General features: G+C 48.8%; 1 protein-coding gene across 2 annotated transcripts in view; it reads right to left on the reverse strand.

Annotated features, from left to right (window-relative positions):
- Positions 1-56: 56 nt before the first annotated feature.
- SCAP (SREBF chaperone) overlaps positions 57-21418 on the reverse strand; it is a 76097-nt gene continuing 54735 nt past the window's right edge. For both annotated transcript variants that reach the window (XM_085317811.1, XM_085317810.1), the window contains exons 10-24: positions 21137-21249; positions 20151-20245; positions 12667-12765; positions 12004-12222; positions 10638-11071; positions 9694-9888; positions 8272-8473; positions 7188-7303; positions 6336-6906; positions 4789-4874; positions 4127-4209; positions 2950-3116; positions 1650-1730; positions 833-1039; positions 57-462 (exon numbers count right to left, since the gene is read on the reverse strand). In XM_085317811.1, the coding sequence (XP_085173937.1) occupies positions 217-462; positions 833-1039; positions 1650-1730; positions 2950-3116; positions 4127-4209; positions 4789-4874; positions 6336-6906; positions 7188-7303; positions 8272-8473; positions 9694-9888; positions 10638-11071; positions 12004-12222; positions 12667-12765; positions 20151-20245; positions 21137-21249 (2914 nt within the window). In that variant the 3' untranslated portion in view covers positions 57-216. The remainder of the gene's footprint in view (positions 463-832; positions 1040-1649; positions 1731-2949; positions 3117-4126; positions 4210-4788; positions 4875-6335; positions 6907-7187; positions 7304-8271; positions 8474-9693; positions 9889-10637; positions 11072-12003; positions 12223-12666; positions 12766-20150; positions 20246-21136; positions 21250-21418) is intronic.

The following is a 21418-nucleotide window of genomic DNA, read 5'->3' on the forward strand; positions in this document are numbered from 1 at the left end:
CCGCAGCGGAGCCCGCGCGGAAGGTCCAGGGGAAGAAGAGGCAGGGCCCARGCGCCTGCGGCCAGGTGGGTGACAAGAGTCCAGTTTACAAGGAGGCGGGCCGAGCGCGACCGAGCCTGCACCCCGGCTCCCGGGCACGGGCCCCACCGCGCGCACCCCGTCCGCCCACGCCCCGGGCCTCGCTCCCCACCCCGCCTCCAGCGCCGGCCCCGGCTCTCAGTCCAGTTTCTCCAGCACCGACGGCACGTAGACCAGGCTGAGCTCGCTGCCGAAGTTGCAGACRATGGCAGCGTTCTCCAGCACGAGGATCTGGCGCGCGGGCTGCGACTCGTTGCTCTTCCCCAGGTAGACGGTCTGCAGCAGGTCGCCGTAGCCGATGTCCCAGAAGGAGACGCAGCCCTGGCCTCCAGTCACCAGGAGGTTGTCGGAGATCACGCCCAGGCTGGCCCCGCAGCCCAGCTCCTGCACAGGACAAGCGAGCGAGCGTCAGCAGGCGCCTCCTGCGCGCGAGGCCCGGCTTGCGGCGAGGTCCGGCCCCGCGGCGAGGTCCGGCCCCGCACCCCGCAGACGGCCCTCGCTGTCTCGCGGCAGAGCCCGCAGCCCCCGAGGCAGCTCTGCCTGCCGGGAGGGCGCTGCACACGCCAGCAACGGGGCCGCCGTGCTGCGAATGAGGGAGCTCGGGTGGAGCGCCAGACCCAGCCTTTTCTGAGCTCTGCCCACGCACRTTCACAAACGCAGAAGCCTGCGGGTTTGTGGGGTTTGGCGGGGCCCAGAGCAGCCCCGGAGACCCCTCGCAGAGCGAGCTTCCCCTGCCTGCTGCCTGGCAACCGACCTGCTGGATAGAATAGAGCTTGATCCCCGAGCTTCGGTCCCAGATGCTGATCATGTCATCCAAGCCGCTGCTGATCACGCAGGACGTCGTGCAGGTGAGGGACGTGACGTCCCCTCGGTGGGCGTACATGTGGCTGACCTTGCTGCCCGTCAGCACGTCCCAAAGGCAGATGGCACCGTCCTGGCCGCCACTCGCGAGCACCATCGTCTGCAGGGACACGGGGCAGCGCCGGTGAGGAACGTCGCAGGAGAGCGGCCAGCGCCCTTTCCGGACAGCCTGCCCTCACGCCCCAGGGCTTCGCAGCGCCCCAGGCACGGCAACTCGCCAGACACGGGACCCTTTGCGTGCAAGCACTTCCCAGCGCTCAGGGCCCTCTCCTGGGCTGTAAAGGTCACAGGAACGCACAGGCTGGAACTGCCAGCTCGKTTTCTTTACTGCTGCACAGGAGGGAACAAACCCCAACACCTCCAGGCCTCCTGGCTGCACAGAAACSTAACTTCCTTGAAGCTGTGTGGCAAAGCACGCAGGCGTGATCTCCTCCCTCCCTCCCCTGGGAAGCTGCTACACAAGATCTCCCAGAGGGGGAGCGGCAGAACAGAGCAGCCTGCTGGGSCCTGGCTGCCGCTCCTGCCCTGACRGCACAGTTGTACACCAAGTTAGGAAACGGCCCCTTCCCCGGAAGGCAGGTATTCCCACCGCGGGGAACATCTGCTGGGCCAGCCTCAGCCTCCTGCGCCTGGCTCTGCCATCAGAGGCTCGCTGGCTTCGGGTGCTCCTCGAGGGACCCAGGCAGAACGGCTCGCCTCGTGTTCCTTACCTGATCTATGTACACCGCTGTGATTGCTCCTGAGTGACCCTGCAGCGTGAACAAACAGCACGAGTCTTCTAGCCGAAACACCTGCAGGGAAAGCAGAGGCAGGTGTCAGCCTCCACTCAGCCATGCCTCAGAGACACCTTCTGGGCTGTTGCTCTCTTGGTAATAAAGCAACAGATCTCAGCCAGAGCCACGTGCCCAGGGCTGTATCCAGCCGGGTTTTGAGTATCTGCAAGGATGGAGACTCCACAGCTTCTCTGGGCAACCTGTTCCAATGCTCAACTGCCTTCACAGTAAAGTGTTTTCTTGTGTTCAGAAGGAATTTCCTGTGCCTCCAGGATGCAGTCAGCTGGCAGAACAGTCCGTGGGAGGCCACACAGCAAAAATATAGCAGAGTGGTCTCACACCTACTGCTAGCACGTCCAGTTACACGTTTGGAAGAAGAGCATGGGCCAACTGTGAGCCAGCTCCGAAGGGCAGGACACTGCCAACCTGACCTGCYGCTCCTTGGGAGAGAGGGGGAACCGTGGTGTGAGGAGCGAGCGCACCCGTAGCCACCGAAGCCCCCATCCTGTGCCACCTTCCCAGCCTGGCACACTCAGGTGGACAAAGGCTCAAAGGCTGTCAAAGGCTCGCATGGGAGAGAGCAGGTGGCAGTGCTCGCAGCCTCCGGCTTGGGCGGGCAGCAGCAGCCTTGAGATGCTGCCCAGGGTGACCCCCSTCTCCCCGGTACGTGTCCCAGTACACCTCCTCACTCCCACGACAGAGTTGAAGCCTGCCACAGATGCAGGACAGGGAGCTCRGTGGATGCTGCTGCCAAGGGCCAGGGAGGAGGGTACAGCCGATCTGGCACTGMCGGAGCAGGGAAATGACTTGCACCGCAGAGGGAGCCGGTGGCAGGTGCTGCTCTCGAGGACAAGGGGAAGAAAGGGGACATCCCAGAGCCTGWCCCTGCTAGTCAGGAACTCACCCAGCCCTAGGGTAAGAGCATCTCATGCTGTTGAGTAAGATGCTTTTTATAAAGGTTTCTTAAGGTCAGGCTAGTCCTCCTAACTACGCTGAGGGGCCACAGGCAGACAGGCGAATGCCACACGAGGGGATTCAGGAGCGCACTGGACTGGACTCCACCAGCCACAATATCCCAAACGCTGGTTTCCTCGAGTGCATGTACACACCTGCCAGGTTTGTCCCCACACATATGAGACGAGCTCACATCCCACAACACCCAAAAGCAGGCACATCCGCACACAACCTCTGGTGAAGTGCAGCAACAGCCGCAGGATGGCAGCAGAGGAAGCCTTACTCTCAGAGTGTGGTCCTGGCTCCCCGTGACCAGCCGTCCAGCTGCAGCCTTCAGCGCTGTGATCGGCTTCTGGTGAGCGCAAGACACGGTGTGGGTGAGCTGACACAGGATGACGTCGCTGCTGCTGAACACAGGGGAGGACGTGATGCTGCTTCTGCTCGGGGCTCCTGCAGCAAGACACACAGGTGAGTCCACCACAGTAGGACACACAGCCTTATGCTCCAAGAAAGTGTGACCATCACCCAGCAATGCCAAACCAGGGATTCCTGGATGCTGAACTGGAAGAGAATGTGAGCCCAGTTCTTCTAAGTGCTGAACACTCAGTGCTCCAGTCGACACCAGCAGAAGCTGCTGGTCCTCAGCATGCCTGAGAAACTACAGTAAGTGTCTCAAACAGGGCCCAACAGCTGAATTCCTTTTTGCAGATCGGTGGTCCCTGTGCAGTAGGTCTTCGGAAAGACTGAGCTCCCTGAAGCCCAGGAGTGCCCTGATTACCCTTGACATAGCCTTGAGAGCAGTGCAGAGAGCCAGGCATAACTCACTCGGCCCTACAGGGAAACATCATCCCCGCCGCCAACCCTTTCTCGCAAAGCTTGCTCCGTTTCCAGTCTGCCCTGATCTACCACATCCAGACCCCGGGGCATTCCCTCAGGAATGCAACCACTCCCCCAGAGAAAGGCCAGAGCTCCTCACCCCTCCAGGCCATTCCAGAACCACAGAAGCCACCACACTGTGAAACAGTTATCATCACAGGTTAGTTTTGCATGTGTCACGGTTGTGCCAAGGCCCCAAACACCACCATGGTGGTGGCGCACACATGATGTGCAAAGAAGTGAGACACAGACCTCGCCCAACAAAATGAGAACTGAGAGAACAAAGTGGCACAGGACAGAGCTGACTCTGGAACCCATGCTTCCCAACTTCCAGACCTAGAGGTTGGGAAGTGGAGAAACCATCACTCAAGATGCTTCCCCTCCAGAGGAGACTCCCAAAATATTCCTCATGTCTCTGCAGCATCTGGTTTGGCACTCTACAACACAGGGATTTTTTGGAGCAGAGTGTTATTAGTAAAACTTATGAAATGGGAGTAAGGAAGAGTCAGCTGCGAGAAGGCAAGGGAAGAGGAAAAGGCTCAGTGGAGCTCAGTCACACACAGCACGCTCAGATGCTTGCTCACCTCGGAACTGTAGGTGGTTCAAGGACGTGTGCGTTTCTAGCGAGAAGAAATCTAAAGAGCCGTTCAACCGGGCAGCAACAATCCTGAGAGAGAAATGCACACACATGAAGARAGGGTGAGGAGCCCTGAGACCAGGCACCTTGCAAGGCAGATCACAAACGACGTAGGCTCCTGTGCACTCCTGCACCAAGGGGAACCAGCCCAGTCCAGAGCACACATTCTGGTCTCCAGGGTGAGGCTCCCAGTGATGGGGCACTACTGATGGTGAGGGAAGGAGCTTGAAAATTATACTGAGCTCAGATCACAGAACAAACCAGTAGATGGAAATGTCTTTTGAATAGCAGCAAACAGAGAATGGTGACCCAAAGGCTCCATCTCCCAGTCTAGAGTAATTCTCGATATTCAGCTACTAGAAAGACTGAATATGTATATGAAAAATATGTGGTTGCTGGAACAGGCCTCAAGCACAGGACCCAGGAAATCTCACTCCACCATTCCCAGCTTGAGAGGTGAACATGTGGGCAAGGAAGAGGCTTCCCAGCTGACTTGTTTCTCGCCTGGAGTTGGTTGATCATAATGGCAGAAGGGTCAGAGCTGGGCTCCCAGCTTGCACCACACGTTCTCCTCCACTCACAGGGATCTCCAAGCACAACTGCAATTACCTCTTGTTCAGGAACACAAGCGCTGTGATGCCAGATTGACCTTCATCGTTACTGCTCCGGAGGGTCCCCTCAATAGCATCCCAAACCTGAAAAGAGGAAGGGTTACATGCTGCGGTGAGCCTACCTGCAAGACCCCTGCACTCAGGGGAGTGAGTGATGCACTAACAGCTAACCGGAGAAGGCGCGGGCCTGCTGTGCCRTGCTGCGCACAGCCCGTGGCCGCAGGATAAGCTTAGCCGGCTAATCGTAACGAAGGAGCCCGTAGGCTGCTCCCACTTGGCACCGGCGATTCCACCGCCTGCGTGTCCTTGCTTTTATCTTCCAAGCGAAGCAGCATGTTCTCATGCAAACACCTTTGTTTGACAGTAGAAACAATGAATAGAACTGTTTTTCTCTCAGAAAACCCCGTAAGAGCTCTAAAGACCAAAATGCTGGTGAACCCCTCCATGGAGGGGATCTGTATCGCATGCACCCCGACTGGATGTCCGTCCGATGCTGCAAAACTTGGGATTCCCAGCATCTGAAGGGATGTAAGATCATCCATACTATCRTCTTTTATCTTCTGATGTTCACTCCAATAAATGATATTTTAATCAACACTTCACAGAGTCTGAGTGCCTTTCTTCCTGCAACCTGCGTAAGCACAGGYCCAGCTCTGCAGCACCCCTCACCAYGTCCGGCCAGGCCCGTGCGCACCCCTGTTCAGAGTAYATARTGYACTGTATTTTGGAGCAGCATTCTGATGTGCACTGGAAACAAGATTCAGTCAGCGTTTTAAGACAGCAGCCCAGAAGAAAAGTTCTGAGCTCAAAAGCATGTTTAAAGGAAGGAAAAAAAAAACCTCAATGACCTCACCTGCCTGTGTCCTTGTTGGGAGGAATCAAAGTTGCTTCCATGCAACACAAGAACAGACYAAACATTATTAAAAATTTAATTTGAAAATATATTTACTAAAAAAAATTGTATTTATTTTAAGGTGAAAAAATCTAATTTAATTTCTGAAAATTAGATTAAAACTATATCAATGCCAGAAGTTTCTGATCAGAAGAGATTTAAATGTTCAATTAAAATTTACTTGAAAATCTAAATTCCTACAGATCTCCTATYCACTTTATTTCATGACTGACCAGCAGCAACATTACTTACTGACAGGAGGAATTTTTGTGCTTCTTTAGTCTTAAAAGACAGCTGCTTCTATTCAGYAGCAACTGAAACATCTTTTTCCTTACACTAAGAAATGAAGTATTTTGACACTCAAGAACCAGAAAAGAAGATGAACAAAGCACTGATCAAAGGAAAAGCTGTTTCAAACATATTAGAAAGCTGATGCTAGCTAACAGTAGACACTACAACCCAACACTTGTTTTGTTCTAAAACGGAACTAAGCTGAAGCGCTGGGGTTTCCAGAGCAGAAGAGAAACTTTTGCCCCAGGATCTGCTCTGAAGTGCCTGATGCCTGTGCTTCTGTGACAGACGTTAGGTGCCATCCTTGCACAGAGCCACAGTGCAGTGCAGCAGCAGAACTGGCAGTGAACCTTTCTCCTTACCTCCAACTTCCCGTTACTCCGGCCAGCCACAATGAGGTTCCCCTGCAGGTCCAGGCTCCACACAGAGCTTTCAAAGTCTCCTCCCCAGGAAGAAATGGGGGAGGACTTGTCAAATCCAGTAAAAGACTCTTCCCCCAGGCTCTTTCTGCGGCTGCTGCAACCTCCCTCCTCATTCCCGCAGCTCAGGGATCGGGGACTCCCAGTCCCCACGCAGAACCCAGACTGTCCGTGCGGGGCCGAAAGGCCAGTAAAGTTCATGCAGTTTGAGGTGCTGTGCTCTTCATACACCTTATTAACCAGGCTGCTGAAATCATAGCCAGCCTCTTTCTGGCGACCRGCCACAGCACGGAGTCGTGTCTCTGACTCTGCCACCTTCACCTGCTCAGAGAAGTTTGTGTCAATGAGAGATGTGAGGTCTGGCTGGTCACAGAAAAGTGGAGGCTGGGGAGGGCTGAGCATCCTCTTGAGCTGGTGGCCATTCTCAAAAGAGTCATCCAGACTATTCTTGCCATCCGGACTCTGATCCCAGCTTTCCTGGTAATCAAATATGCCACTGCTGTCTCTTCGCAACCTGAAACAATAAAAAAAAAGGTCAACTGTCCCATCTTTACTGACTCAGATGGCCTGGGCTGCCTGGGAACACAAAAGCAGTAGGAGTGTCAGGACTCCACAGAGACAGCAGGAATTACTTATTACCCAGTCTGCATGAGCACGGTGATGGTGGGGATTAAGAACAGGCACAAAGGACTGTGATCGCTGATTTTTCCACAGTGGGGTTTGCACAAGCTGGGAGAGCAGCAATTATGTAAAAAATAGTACATATTTGCATGAGTTGGCAGAGAAACCACATACCTTGGTTTGGGAATAACAGTGAGGCAGTCTCCAGTCTGAGCATCCCACACACGGATCTGGCCCACCAGGCAGCAGCTAACAAGCAGCATCCCATCACTAGCAAGACATTCAATGTCCTGGCAAGAAAGAACAAGCACAGCTGAGCACGTAGCACCAGGATGACCTCTGGACTCTGACAGTCACCTTGCATGTGCTCCAAGGCTGAAGAACTAACTAAGTGATAAACTTTAGGTCAAAACTACATGGTTGACTTAGCAACCTATAGACACTCTGAGAACAGAACAGTGTGTCCGGAGGCTCAACAGTGTGCTTGATTGCTGCAAATAAAATAGCCTCCATCTTCCTTCTGTTTCCCTGACAAAGTATGGCCCAAAGAGACTGCAGGATCAGCCATGCAGTACAGACTATCCAGTGGGAACACAGTACTGGGGACAGTCAAAACAGAAGCAAAATGCTGGAGTCTGTGGGATGAGCATTGTCCAAAATGACATTCAGCAGTCAATGTCACCATAGGAACAGAGGTTCAGCTTATATGGAGGTCACGGCACAGTGTTTGAAACTCCATCTGACAAGGTTCCCAAGGGCTGCACCTCCCTCAGAAACGTAAGGAATGTCTTTCCCTCAAGAAAAATGAGTCAGCTGAGCAGTGGCATACTTCTGTGCCACCCAAAGATGGTTTTAACAGTGGAAACAATATTTAATAGCTCAAACCTATGCACTAACTTTGGGGAAGCAGGAAAAAAAAGGACAATCCACTGGGCATTAAAAAAAAGAAATCTAGAGCTCTCCAGCAAAGAAGAGTGGATCAGCCTAGCTAATGAAAGGCAACGGCTGGCTACACAGAGGGGAATAACAGCAAAAAACTCAGAGCAAGTCACAGGAAGAAATGGCAAAGTCCTACAGGTAACCTCGCGCCACAGTACCCCACGCTGCATCTGCACATCATTCATCAGTCGTTAGCCCTCCAAGGCTGCATTACACTAAGACTGCTTAACTGGCCAGTCTTTTGTGGGGGCTGTTATGTAAACAAAGCAAAAGACAAACTGGTGCAAGACCGCAGAATGCCTGCATCTGTCCAACCTACCATGAGGTGACCCCTAAGAACTAAGGGGACGATCTCAGTCTCAGGTGGGGAGTAGCCGTAATCGTCACAGGGCAGGTCCCCCCTCTTCCTCCTGCTATGAGAGAGCCCRTTCTGCCCGTAGTTCTTGGGGCAGAACAGCCTGTACAGGCAGAAGAGCAGCAGGACCAGGATAATGCCCGAGGCCAGACCCAGAGCAGCCACCCTGATGGGAGAGACAAACAGACACGTGTTAGCTGAACTGCATCCTGCTCCCTGCACAGCGCTGCAGAGGGGACACATACTGCCTGGCCATCACGGGGCTGGTCTCCACTGCTGCTTCCCAGCTGAGCTGAGGGAGCTGCCAGGACTCCCAGCTCTGCTCCTCAGCAGCAAAGGCAGGCTTTTACAGTACCTGGTTGCCTGAAAGGAGCCAGTACCTGTCACTCAGGAGGGTGACCATGCCTCTGCAAATTTAACATGAAAACCATTGCCGTTTAAATAGTTGTTTAAAACAGAGGTGAAAAGAAGGGGAGATAGAGATTCAGTCACCAGTTCATGGCTAGTGCTTGAAAATACTGAAATCGAAAATATTACACTGCTGTTCTAAATTTTTCAACTGAGGGAAGTTTTCAATAAGGTATTGTAATCTCTGCAAAAWTTTTTTTTTTAATAGGAAGATGTCAACTTCAACAAGATTTTTAGACTTTTCAACAAGAAAAGTCAGTAGCAATTAAGGCAGTAAGAAAAAGGCTAGATGGGGATCAGGGTAATGCAAAGCATGTTCAGCAAAACCAATGAAGAACGCAGATTCAGACGGCAAGTTGGGAGCCTGTCCTCTCAGCAGGAAAGGAAGTTCCTTGTTTGCCTAAGAGTTTCACTGAATGCCCAGTGAAGTATTACGGAACCATGACATTTATTCCCAAAGAGGAACTCCTATCCCTGTTGCCCAGTGATAAGCCATGCAATACGTGGTTGCTGGAATAATACATGGTTTTACCATTACCAAGTCATCCAATTAAAATGCATTTCTGAACTATCAGAGCTTAATCTTCTAAATGTGTGACTAACTGCACAGTGGTCACTAAACGATAGTGAACACACGCAAATATATGTKTGTGTGTCATTTGCCCACAGTCACCAATATATATTGGACGAGCAGCTCCCCTTCACACCACCAACAGCAACGTGTACTAGCAACCTGGGCTGCACACACCATCTCCTGACAGGGAACTCCGCTGCTGAGAACAGAAGTACCATGCAGGACTAATTCAGTGCTGTGCAAGCCGAGCTGCAGTGCCCTGAGCTTTACAGGATTTTGTATTGAAGCTTAAAAAACATTCTTCTCCTTTTTCCCCACTGGGACAAAAGCCAAACAGCCAAAGAGCAACCTATATCCCCAAGGGAGTTAAGGCATGGTCAGAGGGCTGTATCAAGGACTCTTACTTGTAGAGGGTGACATCCCGGTGCCCCTGCAGCTTGGGTGGGGCTTGGTCAGGCTGAGCTTCAGCATCCAGCTTCCCACTGCTTGCGGATAAGAAAGGGTGGTAGCGGTTAGCTTCCTGGGGATGCCGCACTTCTAAGGCCTCTTGTGGATTCAGATACAGCGTGACAGGGATTGCTGGAAGAATGCTGATATATCTGAAGGAATGGAAAGACAGGAGAATAGCTTAGAAACAACAGTAGGTAAAGAGGAAAACCCTAATAGCTCACACCCAGCTCATCTTCCCAGCTGCAGCCAAGGTTGGTATCAGTAGGTATTTTCAGGCCAATATTTTTAGGTATTCTAAACTAAATGCCTACATTGGAATATCTTTCTCTGAAGATGTTTCCCAAGTCTAACGAGGCTAAACTTAAACCCTACCTCTGTGGAAAAGGTAAAAACAGCCAATGGCAGAATGAGCTATTGATGAGATCAGATGAATTTCACAGATGTAAGTGAGGAAGGACCCTTACAACGCCGCAGTCCAGCTTATTTCCTGTATACCGCAGACCAGAGGATATAGCCAAGAAGTTTCTTCAGCACAGATACTTCTACTGCTCTCTTCTATATCCCTGTCACTTACAAACGATTGTACTTTGTTTTACAAACTTCTAAACACGTTACCTCCAAAAAGTGTAATCTTTAGGATAAAGGAAGACAACAAACATATAATACACACAAGAGAGGAGCACAAACTCCTGTTCTCAGACAAACAGTCCTGGAGAGTTTGGCATCTCTGCAGCATAGCAGAAGAGCCTGTTTCCTGAAGTCACATTTGTAGTAAGGAATGTGGAATGCAAATGATCTTTCTCAGAAGGACAAAAGTCTGTGGGGTGGGGAGAGAACCCTTGGAGTCAATTCTGCAGGGAATTCAAAGTGCTTGGGCACTTGACATCAGCCCACTTGCCTTTTGGCCAGAGTGATATTATAATAGCTGAAGAGGGATGGCCAGTGTCGAAAGGAGAGCTTCCTCCAAATCTCTTCATCCTCTGCTCCCCAGGTAACCTCTGCTTCAGTTCCAAGCTCTGGCTGCCCGTTCCCTTTGCCCTCTGGTCCTTGGGCCCATGTGTGCTGGTTTGTCTCCAGCCTGCTCAGGGACTCCAGCCCTGGCTTCTGTTCACGCTGCTGTGTCTGGTTTTCTGACAGCTGTATAGGGTCCGATGGGAAGACTGAGAGATCAATCTTGGGGTCCCCAGCAGGTAGGACCCCTCCAGGAACAGGCATAGGAGGCAGACCTGCTTCACCCAGAGGACTCTGTTCAGTGACCTGTGATGTGAGGTAGGTGCGGAGACCAGCAGGATCYGTGTAAACCAGGATTCCAATCCAGATAACCGTCCCAGCCTACACAGGGTGAGCAAAACGACAAGCCCATTTAGTACACGGTTTTCAGCACTCTGCCCCTCAGACACCATGGCAGCAGTCTAACTAGACATCAACAGCATCCCTGTGAAGGGTACACCCTGCCTTCAGTTACAGTCTTACTCCAGATAGATACTTATTCTTTAAGAGGACTGGGAGAGCTTGCACAAACAAAAAACACACACAAAAACTGAACACTATTTTTCTGTGGGCTCCCTTTAGTCTGATGGTAGAACCCCACTCCTCAGCACRTCTGCCATCCTTAAACAGTGCTAGAGAGGTTTAACTCAGGGTTCTGATTCATGAACTCTGCAGGACTTAGTGCAGCAGCCACAGTTCACAGACTAGTGTACTAACTTAGACTGCCACTAGCATTAGATAGCAGTTAACTGAATGAGCTGTGATTTGTAGAAGCCAAGGAACAGAGATTCCTCTGCCTCCATTATAGAGCAGCAACATCCAGAACAGAGATAGGGAGGACAAACAGAGAGACTAAATGCTTTAAATGCTGCAATTACACCTGCAAACAGGCAAGAGTTAGAGTCTTCTATGTAATGAAATATCTCCACATCTTTTCTACAGGAACAAAATATAATTCCTGGTCTAGAAAGATATTTTCTCTCCACTCATACAGTCCTGAAAATCTGCTTGTATAAAAATACCTTAAAGCAATTATCAGAATATTTCCCACCGCCATCCAAACATCATGTAAACAGCAGAGTTCTGGAGCTAACACATGCAGAGAGGAGTTCTCAGGGAAGCACCTCTTGAACTGTGTTTACTATAGGGCAGCATAAGCCTTGTAGGGGAACAAAGATGCATGAAAACTTTGGACACTTCTTTTCTCTGGAAGTGCACTTGGATTGGATTAGCATCCAACAGGAAGAGGCACTAGATAGCACCGAATGGCATACCATGATGAGTCTCTGGGCCAGCCGGGTCCTGGCAAAGAAGTAAATCACCCGCAGCCTCTTGGGCAGGCGCAGATTCCTGAAAGACGATGGCTGCAGGGTGATGGTGTGGGGGGTGGCAGGTCGCATAGCTGGCTGGCGTTCATAGCGCTGAGCGCGGCTGACAGGCTTCGCTGGGGGCATGCAGGCTTCTGCTGGCAACCGTTTGTTCAGATCAGCGAGCTGCCGAGAGAAAAGCGCACGTGTGAAAGCCATGGTGACGAGGTCCTTCAGGAGAACTGCGCTCACAGTCAGTTATCTGCGCACATCTGTCCTTTGATACATGCTTAGGTCTGAGTTCCTGGCTTCATGCTCAAGTCAATCTGCCCGGTTTCTTTCTGGCATTTATTCTCCTTTTTACCCAGAACACTGGACCTGTTTGTGACCATGCCTCCTTCCAGAAACCATACATTCAAGATTTGCCTGCTTAYGTATCTGAGAGTGCCTTTTTTGCTCAAGTGTCCTGTCCCTATGTGTAATCAAGCAAAAATTGCCCTGGAACTTAGAAACAGAGAAGACTGAGCTGTGTAAGACTGAAAATTAGAGGGTAAGCTACCCTTAAAGCATTCTACAGTAGCAGAGTAGAAAAATCCAAGGCATGAGCCTGTGTTCTCTGCCCTTCCTTACCTCCATACGGCGAATGTCAATGGACAGCACAGTAGTGAAGAAAAACATCTGCAGAAAGAAGTCCGACACCAGGCCAACCACAGCAAAGAGGCAGAACTCCTGCAGACAGCACACACATTTATTAGCTATGGCAGCTGCTGAAGTAACAGGAAATATTTCAACTTCAGAAAAAGAGCAGCTGAGCAAAATCTTGCCCAGAGTGCAGGCCTGATTATATTTTACTGACAATACTTATTATTGATATTTACTGACAATACTTATTATTGATATTTCATAATAGTTACGGAGTTTAGTGTTTAAAAACATCATTTAAGAATCCAAGAGCTTATTTACTCATCTACACCTTCTTCACTCTTCTTAGCCATAAAACATCAAAGCACTACGGGAACAAGCAGACAGAAGATGTTTTACCAGTTCACAAAGCAGAGGCAGGGTTGGAACCAGAACTCCCAGCCTCCTGGCTATGCGTTTAAATCTCATGACCAAACAACCTCCAGCAGTGACAGTCTCTTTCACTTATCAGTAAACCTTACCCCTAATTTAAAATTCCTCCAGGAATACAGGGAGCTCAGTAACTGGGTACAGTCAACCCTTGCCTAATCAAGACAGACCACGGGAGCCACTGTAGCTTTGTTTACATGCGGCTCCTATTTGTAGCCATTCTCCAGGGCCCCAACTAAACCATTTCTGTTCAAATCGCACTGCCCAACAAACAAAAWTTTTCAGTCCTATGCCCCTGGAAAGAAAGTCGCATACTCTTTCTAAGAGATCTCTACACACAAGTACGTAGGAAATAACTCTTACAAAAGCTGTTGTCTCCAAATTTCCCTGTCGTGCTCCACTTTGCCCAGCAGGTGCCATTGTAGAAACAGAGATTGAAAGAAAACTGCAGCAAAGATGATCGGCAATAGAAACACCCTTGACTCCCAGAGCGTCCCTACGGAACGCACACAACTCTTTTAATCCCAGTCAGTGTCAAGTGTCTTCCCCTCTCCCACACTACATTTCAAACTTACAGTAGTAGAAAATTCAAGTATTTTTGAGAAGGAGTTTTGCCTCTCTTAGGGGTATGAATTCCTGTCAGGACCTAGGAAAGATCTGGTAAACATGGAAAGATCAGGAAAGCTCAACATACGTGCAAGTAAAAACCTTAGGCTAAACAGCAGATAAAAGACTGGGGCTTTCACTCACAGAACAGACCTGGCAAACACCCACCACCGTTCACTGCCTGCCTGCAGCTGGTGGCCCAGGCATCCTCRCTGCATGCGCAGTAAGCCAGGATGAATCCACTCAAGAGGAAGGAGAGGTGCCAGAAAGAATCCTTTCTTTCCTCTCTCCTCTTCCTGTGTCTGTCCAGCTTCTCGAACAGGGCCAGAGGCCAGTATAAGCATAGTGAAATGAGAAGAGCCCGAGATAACAGGCTATCCAAAAGGCTATCCAAAACCTCCAACAAAACCTTGAAGCTCCCCATCCTGTCCAAACTGTTCTTGAAACACAAGCTATCAACCGCCTGGAATTTAAAGATTAGCATAGCACAAAATGAGATAATCCACCAGGTCTGTTGCCCCTCTGTCTCCAAACCTCCCAGCGACAACAGCACAAAGAGGCAGCTTCTGATCAGCTACTTCTCTTTAGTTCCTTCCTCAACCTATGACTGGAGATTTTAGAAGTGAAGGGATGAAAACACAACACAGGTTCCKCCTCAGGGAGTAAAAATAGAATGAAAGCAATATCTCTCTGGATATTACCCACACCCTAGCAAACAGACTTCATAAATGCAGGCTCTGCATATAGAGAGATTAATTCTGTTAATACCTCCTCTTATTCCACTTAGGATTAGAAACATCTGAAATGGGAGTGCTTGCCCTGGAAATCTTCTTATACATGGATACCGCACACCATGTGGCAAAACCCTAATGGATATCAGTGAGAACAGGACTGGGCTCTCAGCGTGAACTTCAGAAWAAGACAGTGGGTACGAGATGGAAAATAGTGCGAGCACTCAGCACACACCTCTGCAGCATCTCAGAGCCATCAACAGGGCCACAGTGCCAGGAGAACGGGGGTCTCTACCTGCAACACAGGCCAYGGGGATTTTATTCCCGCTCATCATTACAGGAGTGGAGATTTAAACTGAGTATGAATTCTATCTCAAGCCAATCTCTATTTTAGGACAAGGAGAGCTACAGAAAACATAGACAAACCCCTTCTGGGAAAGGAATTGCACTGCCATGGAGTAATTGAGAAAAAAATAGAAGGTCCGTTCAAGCCTTTGGGGCAGACAACAACCTTCAGTAAAGAAATGCTTCTTTTCTTCTGTTTTTCCCCATACCACATAGCAACTGAACAACTTGAGTGCTGTACAGCTCTCGCTGACAGCCTGGAGCAAAGGCCCCTGCCAGATTTACACAGCCTCACTCTCTATCTCAAGGATACCTTGAACTCTGCAACACCAGCGCAGAACATTATCTGTACAGCGTCCTTCGCTCTCAGGGACAAAGATAAGGGGCACACACCAGATTTCAATTGAACCGTCGCCAGTCTTTTAAAGACAGCATCACTGCAAGAGTCTTCCTTTGAAAAAAGCAAGCACCCAAAGAAAGACAGCATCACACAGAGAGCAGAGAATGGGTGTCACCTCACATATCAAAGTACTTTAATAAACAATAGTACTTTATTAAAAATAACACGTAGGTGCAGGGTATAGTGTCCATTTTTACCACTGTTCTACTGACACAGTTACATTCCCAGTCTATCCCTCAGCATTTTCTCGCACTCCTTCATCCCTTGTACTAAGTGCTCTCTGCAAGCTCCCCTATTGCAAAGTGCAAAAAGAACGTGAACTGTCCCAGCAGCATCCRCAAGATAGAACTGCTGGCACTAAGTTCACTTCACAGATACTGTCAAATTTCACTTCATTGCACCTCCTGAAGTCAGATAGTGCAGCAGTAAAACAGTGGCCAGGAAAATGTGCTAATAYGCTGTAGCAATGAGCTTAATTTATACCCAAAGGATAGTTCATGTCAGCTGAGCAACCTCTGCAATTTTCACCAYCAGCTTCAAAATAGTTATGCTTTTACTCTTATATCTGAAAATAAAGCTAATTAGGTTGATTTAACCTGAGAACTGTGAAGTTCAGCCTGCAATGCTTCAGTTCAATCTGAATGTTCAACCTTCTCAAATTATAACACACTTTAATCTGCAGTCTCTAGCAGTGACACCTTCAACATTAAATGAAGGATACATGCAGCCCAYTCCTGTTCACATAGGCCTCAGGTGGCCTGTTAGCCACCTAACAAGTCCCAAAGGAGCCTTCAACTGTGCAGATGCTCAGGCACTCCTGCCTTGGTTTATCGGCTGTGCCTACCAGAAATCTCCAGAGAAAAYAGGCTGGTATCTCTCTGAAGTCTGGCAGCAGAGCTGCTGTGGAACGCGTAGTGAGGATTCATCTAGGCAGTAYTTCTGTTCATGTAGCTGAGGTGGCCCAACCTCTGCCTGATCAAGGATCAGAAAGCAGTTGTCAATGGCGCAATTCAGCAAGCACTGTCCTGAAACCAGGACAGTTCAATGGACGAAGTAACAAACTGAGAGGCAGAAGACCTTGATGCTATTTTCAGAGCTACACAGACCCAACAGCATGACCTCAACAGATCGTTTCACCTTGATGTTTCAGTTTACTCACCTATGAAGCAGATAAGAGTGACATCCCTGGTCATAAAAACCTACAGACTTGCCAACCTGGTGAAATAGCCCTGAACAGACTGTGCACTCTCATTCTCTGTGCAGGCATTCAGCACTATGAATGCTTTTCCACCTGCTTATAAAGTGCATTAGCAAACCCAACAAAGACACTTTGAGATGGGAATAAAAGCATGCCTACAGGAAAGGCACTGGGCAATGCTATGTGCTMAAAAGCTCATCTCCACACACAGGAAGGACCCAGAGGCACAACGGCAGGCAGGGGAACTTCAATTACCYGCTGAGACACACAAGCCCCTGCCCCAGCTCCTCCCACAGCTGTCCCAAGAGAGCATCAGYGCTGTGAGTTAAGGGTGACACACATCAAGATAGGTCAACAGGAGAGGTTCTCCAGCTCACCTCACAGACCGAGGGGGGTGACTGCCTAGGGGGTATGGGACACCTTATGGGATGCAGCTGAAGAACATTTCGGGATTGCACMAGACTTATGGGATATTTAGTGGATAAATCAAAAACAGGGAAAGGCAGGTATCTAGGTGGTTTGGAGAGGAACATGAGTAGAGAAATAGAGGGATAAGGGGATAAAAGAGGCTACTTGTGTAAACCGGCTGCTGATCAGCATGCTTGTCTCACCATGTCCTGTGCCTGATGAGCACACTCTCTTCTGTCTTCTCATTAGACTCCCWTTCTAACTGTGTTCCTAGGTGAGGGCACTCTCCATCCTACATGCATGAGTGCCTGTACGGAGATCTATGTGCCAGCAAGTTAGTCAGTCCAAAGATGATAGTGACCTGCATGTCTGGAGTGCCAGCAACTGGAGAGACTGAAATGACTGAAAATCAAATGCCACCAACTGGAATGGGATCATGGGTTACAGGGGCCTGTGTGTCTGGGGTACCAGCACCTGGAGCACAGAAAGGTACGCATGCCAGTGTGTGATTGCTAGCAGATATTAAGTCAGGCTAGCTGGCAGGTAGGATAAGTGGCCTGGGAGCCAGGTGTACATGTGTGTCTCTGTGCRTAAGGCCACTGGAGGAACTGTCTACCAGGGAGAGACTGAGGGTCCAGGCCAACTGCCGGTGAGACTGTGGGGTCTGGGGGTCRCCTGAGAGACCTGTTTGGACGTGTGTGTCTGTGCAGGAGGCAACTAGGGAGAGAAAAGATCCAGGGCCAGCTTCAGGATGGACTATGTCTAAGCTCTGCTACTGGAGGATTCACACTGTATATATGTATACATCTCCCACTACTGGATCTTCATCCCAACTAGCCAGAGAGGCAACAAGATGAGGCTGCGCGTGCTTTTGGTGTTTGTGTAAGTATTCTGTGTTTGTCTGTGTTGATCTGTGTGGCCGACTGTGTGTTTATGCATGCTTTTGTGTTGTGTATGTTTGTGTATGTGCCTACTGGGAAAACATGCTCACCTCACCACTGGTTAGAACTGAGGGCGTGGGGTTGGGACAACCTGACTCAGCTACCAGATTCAGCAGCCACAAAGAAGAAGTAAACGAAGGCATAAATTCACAGTGTACTATCTACTCGGCATTAATCTGTCAYGAAGACATCCCAGAAGGCTTGTCCACACTGCAGCAGCCTCTGCTGTAGACACAGAACAGGCCAACTGGAGGGTCTCTGACAAGACAGCAACACCTTCCTTTCACACCATCATAAACGCTGCTATGGCAGCAAAGGCTGGTTGATAGAAATGTCCTAATAGAAATGTCTCCAAAAGCCTGCTGATTCCCCAGACCCTCATTTCACAAAACTGTGCTAACAAAACCTTGTAATGTAACCCTGGCCTCTCTGTGACAAAAGGTGAGTCACTTTGCACTTACTGAGCATTAAGACTGCCTACACAGGTTAGTGCCTTAAAGACAGTGAATTCTTGAGTGAGGATGAACTAGAGGAAAGATTAAGCTGAGTAATTCAAGACAAAGAGCACTGTCTCAGAGTTCAAAGATGTCAGAACAYAGTCAGAAAAACCAGAGCATGTCATGTAGAAAGAAAAAAAGTGAAAACAAATACAGGGCAGAGCTCCAGACATGGACAATTCTGCAAGGAATTACTGGCCTGTCCTCTTGACCACAGATGACTACATAGGAAGGGGCATGGCATATTTATATACAGACACGCATACACAGAGAGAACAAAAATCCATTTTTCCTTGAGTTTTTTTCCACTACTTCAGTCTGCTAAGTAGTTTAGTTAAGTGCTAAGACACAGAAAGCAAGTTTTGCTGAGTTAGATAGTATCTTTCATTAGACCAAGAACAAAAACAAAAAATGGACAAGGTTCCTGGTTTGTTATAACTAGCCTTGAAAAATAAAATCACCACTTTCTTCCCATATAACTTACTTTGCATATATTCTTAGATTACCACGTCGTTACTACTGATACTTCCACAACACTTTTGCACACTGCTTGAGCAATAAAGCTCCAAGTCAGTCACCTTKCTGCACCACCTACCATTTGCTGGATCTGCTCAGAACTACGAAAGGTCCAAGTGGCAGCCTAGAGTTCAGACAAGGCCCTGAGATGATTCTGCTGGTGTGCAAGCAACTGCCACAGGAAAGTGCAAGCAGGTGCCTGGCACGGACTGAACTTAGTGACCTGATTAACCAAGGAGCCCTCTCTTTTGGTCTCTATGTTCAAGAGAGGTGGCAGAGTTAGTTCCTGCACCATTGCCTTTTCTGTAGTGGCTCTCAAGGGAAGACACACTCCTAGCACATTAAGTCTGACACTCTCAAGACCTCCATAGCAATCTGAATATGCTCATGTTCCTCACTTTGCAGGCACTGCCATACCTAAGAGAGAGGTGGGGCACTGCTAACACACAACACTGGGAAGCAGCACAACCAGTCAGCAGCAGTTCTATGATTAAAGACACAGCAAAGGCACAGAAATATGTCAGTTCATCTGAACTGCTGCCCTGYTGAAGCCTGACTCCCACTGCTCCAGAATAAGCAGGCTATAGTTCTGCTGTGTGAGAGAGCACACAGGAAAATACTGCCACAAGTCAGCATCAAGACAAGCTCCTGTCCAGGGCTTCCTCCTCCTTTTCAGGGAGGATAAAAAGGCACACAGGAGATGAGCATCAGCTACCAAAAGTATGCAGTCCACAGCCCCTGAAAGACAAACAAACAGCCTACTCTAAAGATAAACAAGGCAAAATTTGATCTTAAGGGTGAGCTGAAGCTTGAGTAGGATGCTGCAAACAAGACCTCTTCCTTAATAAATCTGATTGTAAGTATCCAGTTCTCACTTTAGAGATGTTTCTTCCACTACAGATCCTGCTAGAAGCACTGTGACATTAGTCAAAGCTAACTCAGGGGGAAAGGCACACTTTTCACTTTAACAGCATTCTGTCTCTTCAAGAGGCAGCAATTCAAGGTTAAAGCACAGGTGTGAGAGGCCCAGGTTTGGTCCTACATTTGTCACTACCTTGACATCAAGTACATACCACTTCCCTTTTGCATTCCTCTGAGCTCTCTCAGTTACAGTAGTGAAATACCCCAAGCAGCATTGTAAGCCTGAAGTTCCTGCAGTGCCTGAGAGCCTTGGAGAGAAGCCATGAAGGAAGGCAGGTATCAAAGATTCCCCTGTAGCTGCAGTGAGACACAAGATTCCTCACGTCCTTGCATAACGCCCTGAGAGGTAGTYGCGTGCTTTTTAACAGCTCAAGACTGCTGTCACCAGAAGCGACACAGAAGGATACTGCGCACTGCAGTCTTGCAGTGACTACAAGCCTCTATCCGGCACATCCACCCACTGTGATCGGCCACACTCACCTGGATGGCTGGGACAAGGGTGAAATAGCCAATCAAGATGATCCCAAGTTCCGTGGCCATGTTCTTCATAATCGACCAGCTCTCATTACTCAAGCCTAGAGAAAGAACACACAAAGATAGGTCAAAGGAGGCTGTTCACTAGTGCATGAGGATAGCACTAAGAACTCCTCGCTGGACTTCTTTCTTAGAATTAGACATCTACAGCTAACTGTTGACAAAAAGGCATTTTCAGGCTACAATTGATCTGATCTATTTTGGATGTCTATTTTTAAGCAAATCAAATAGCCTAGAGACTCCACTGTCTATATCAGATTATCATCAACTTTAAAGAGAGCTCAGGACAACTCTCTCAGCTCACAAAACTGTCCTAGTTTAAGCAGTCTAAGGGTACAGYACAGGGATTCAGAGGTTTAAGAGCCTGCTGAGTTTCTGAGCCACATTTTCTGCYGGGATAGAAATTGTATGGAGTTTTTTAAAACTAGATAGATTTTTGTGTTCACTGGGGATTACTCCAGAGTTTTTCTGCTCTGATGTTTAGAGATACTKTTTTTTTTCAGTTTACAAACTGCATTTATACATGGTTTGAGCATAATCAAATCCTTACGCAACTGTAGAGCGTGTCTATACTAAAGAGGATATTTTTTCCACAAACTCTGCAGAACTTCATGTAACCCACAGACTGCATTATTGCAAGGTACTAAATAACTATACGAAGAGGATGCAGCTTTCACTAACACTTCTTAAAACTTCTTTCMTTCAAGAGTCTTAAAAAGCTCTGCCTAAAACTATAACCTTATATTAATTCCTGAGATTAACAAAAGAACAATACAAAGAAAACTATCAGAATACAATTCCCATTACAATTCAACACACAGCCTTGGTTTCCTGTGCAGGCCAGAATTCATATCATTCCCCATCTCCAAGTTCTTAGGCTACCCCTCGTTTTCTCTCTTTCTCTCAAGGTTTTTCCAGAGTGGGCTGTATACCTTGGGCAATGCGTAGCTTCACTTCCAGGTCTACTGGTGTAGAGACAACAGACTTGGTGAGGACCAACACATTCTCTAGGCCAATCACTACAACCAAGTACGGAAATATCTCTCTAGAGGAAATAGAATCAGAATTTAAAATTAGGTCATTAATGAAAAAGAATGGAAGAACACAAATCAAGCAAAAAAACACACTCTAGAGTCAAGACCAGRAAACTGTTCATTGCTCTTAGCCACATCCCTTCTCATACAACAGTAACCTATGGTGAGGTGAGGGCTGTG

Source organism: Rhea americana, unplaced genomic scaffold (assembly GCF_003343005.1).
Source record: "Rhea americana isolate MKP2758 unplaced genomic scaffold, rheAme1 scaffold_508, whole genome shotgun sequence".
NCBI classification, from domain to species: domain Eukaryota; kingdom Metazoa; phylum Chordata; class Aves; order Rheiformes; family Rheidae; genus Rhea; species Rhea americana.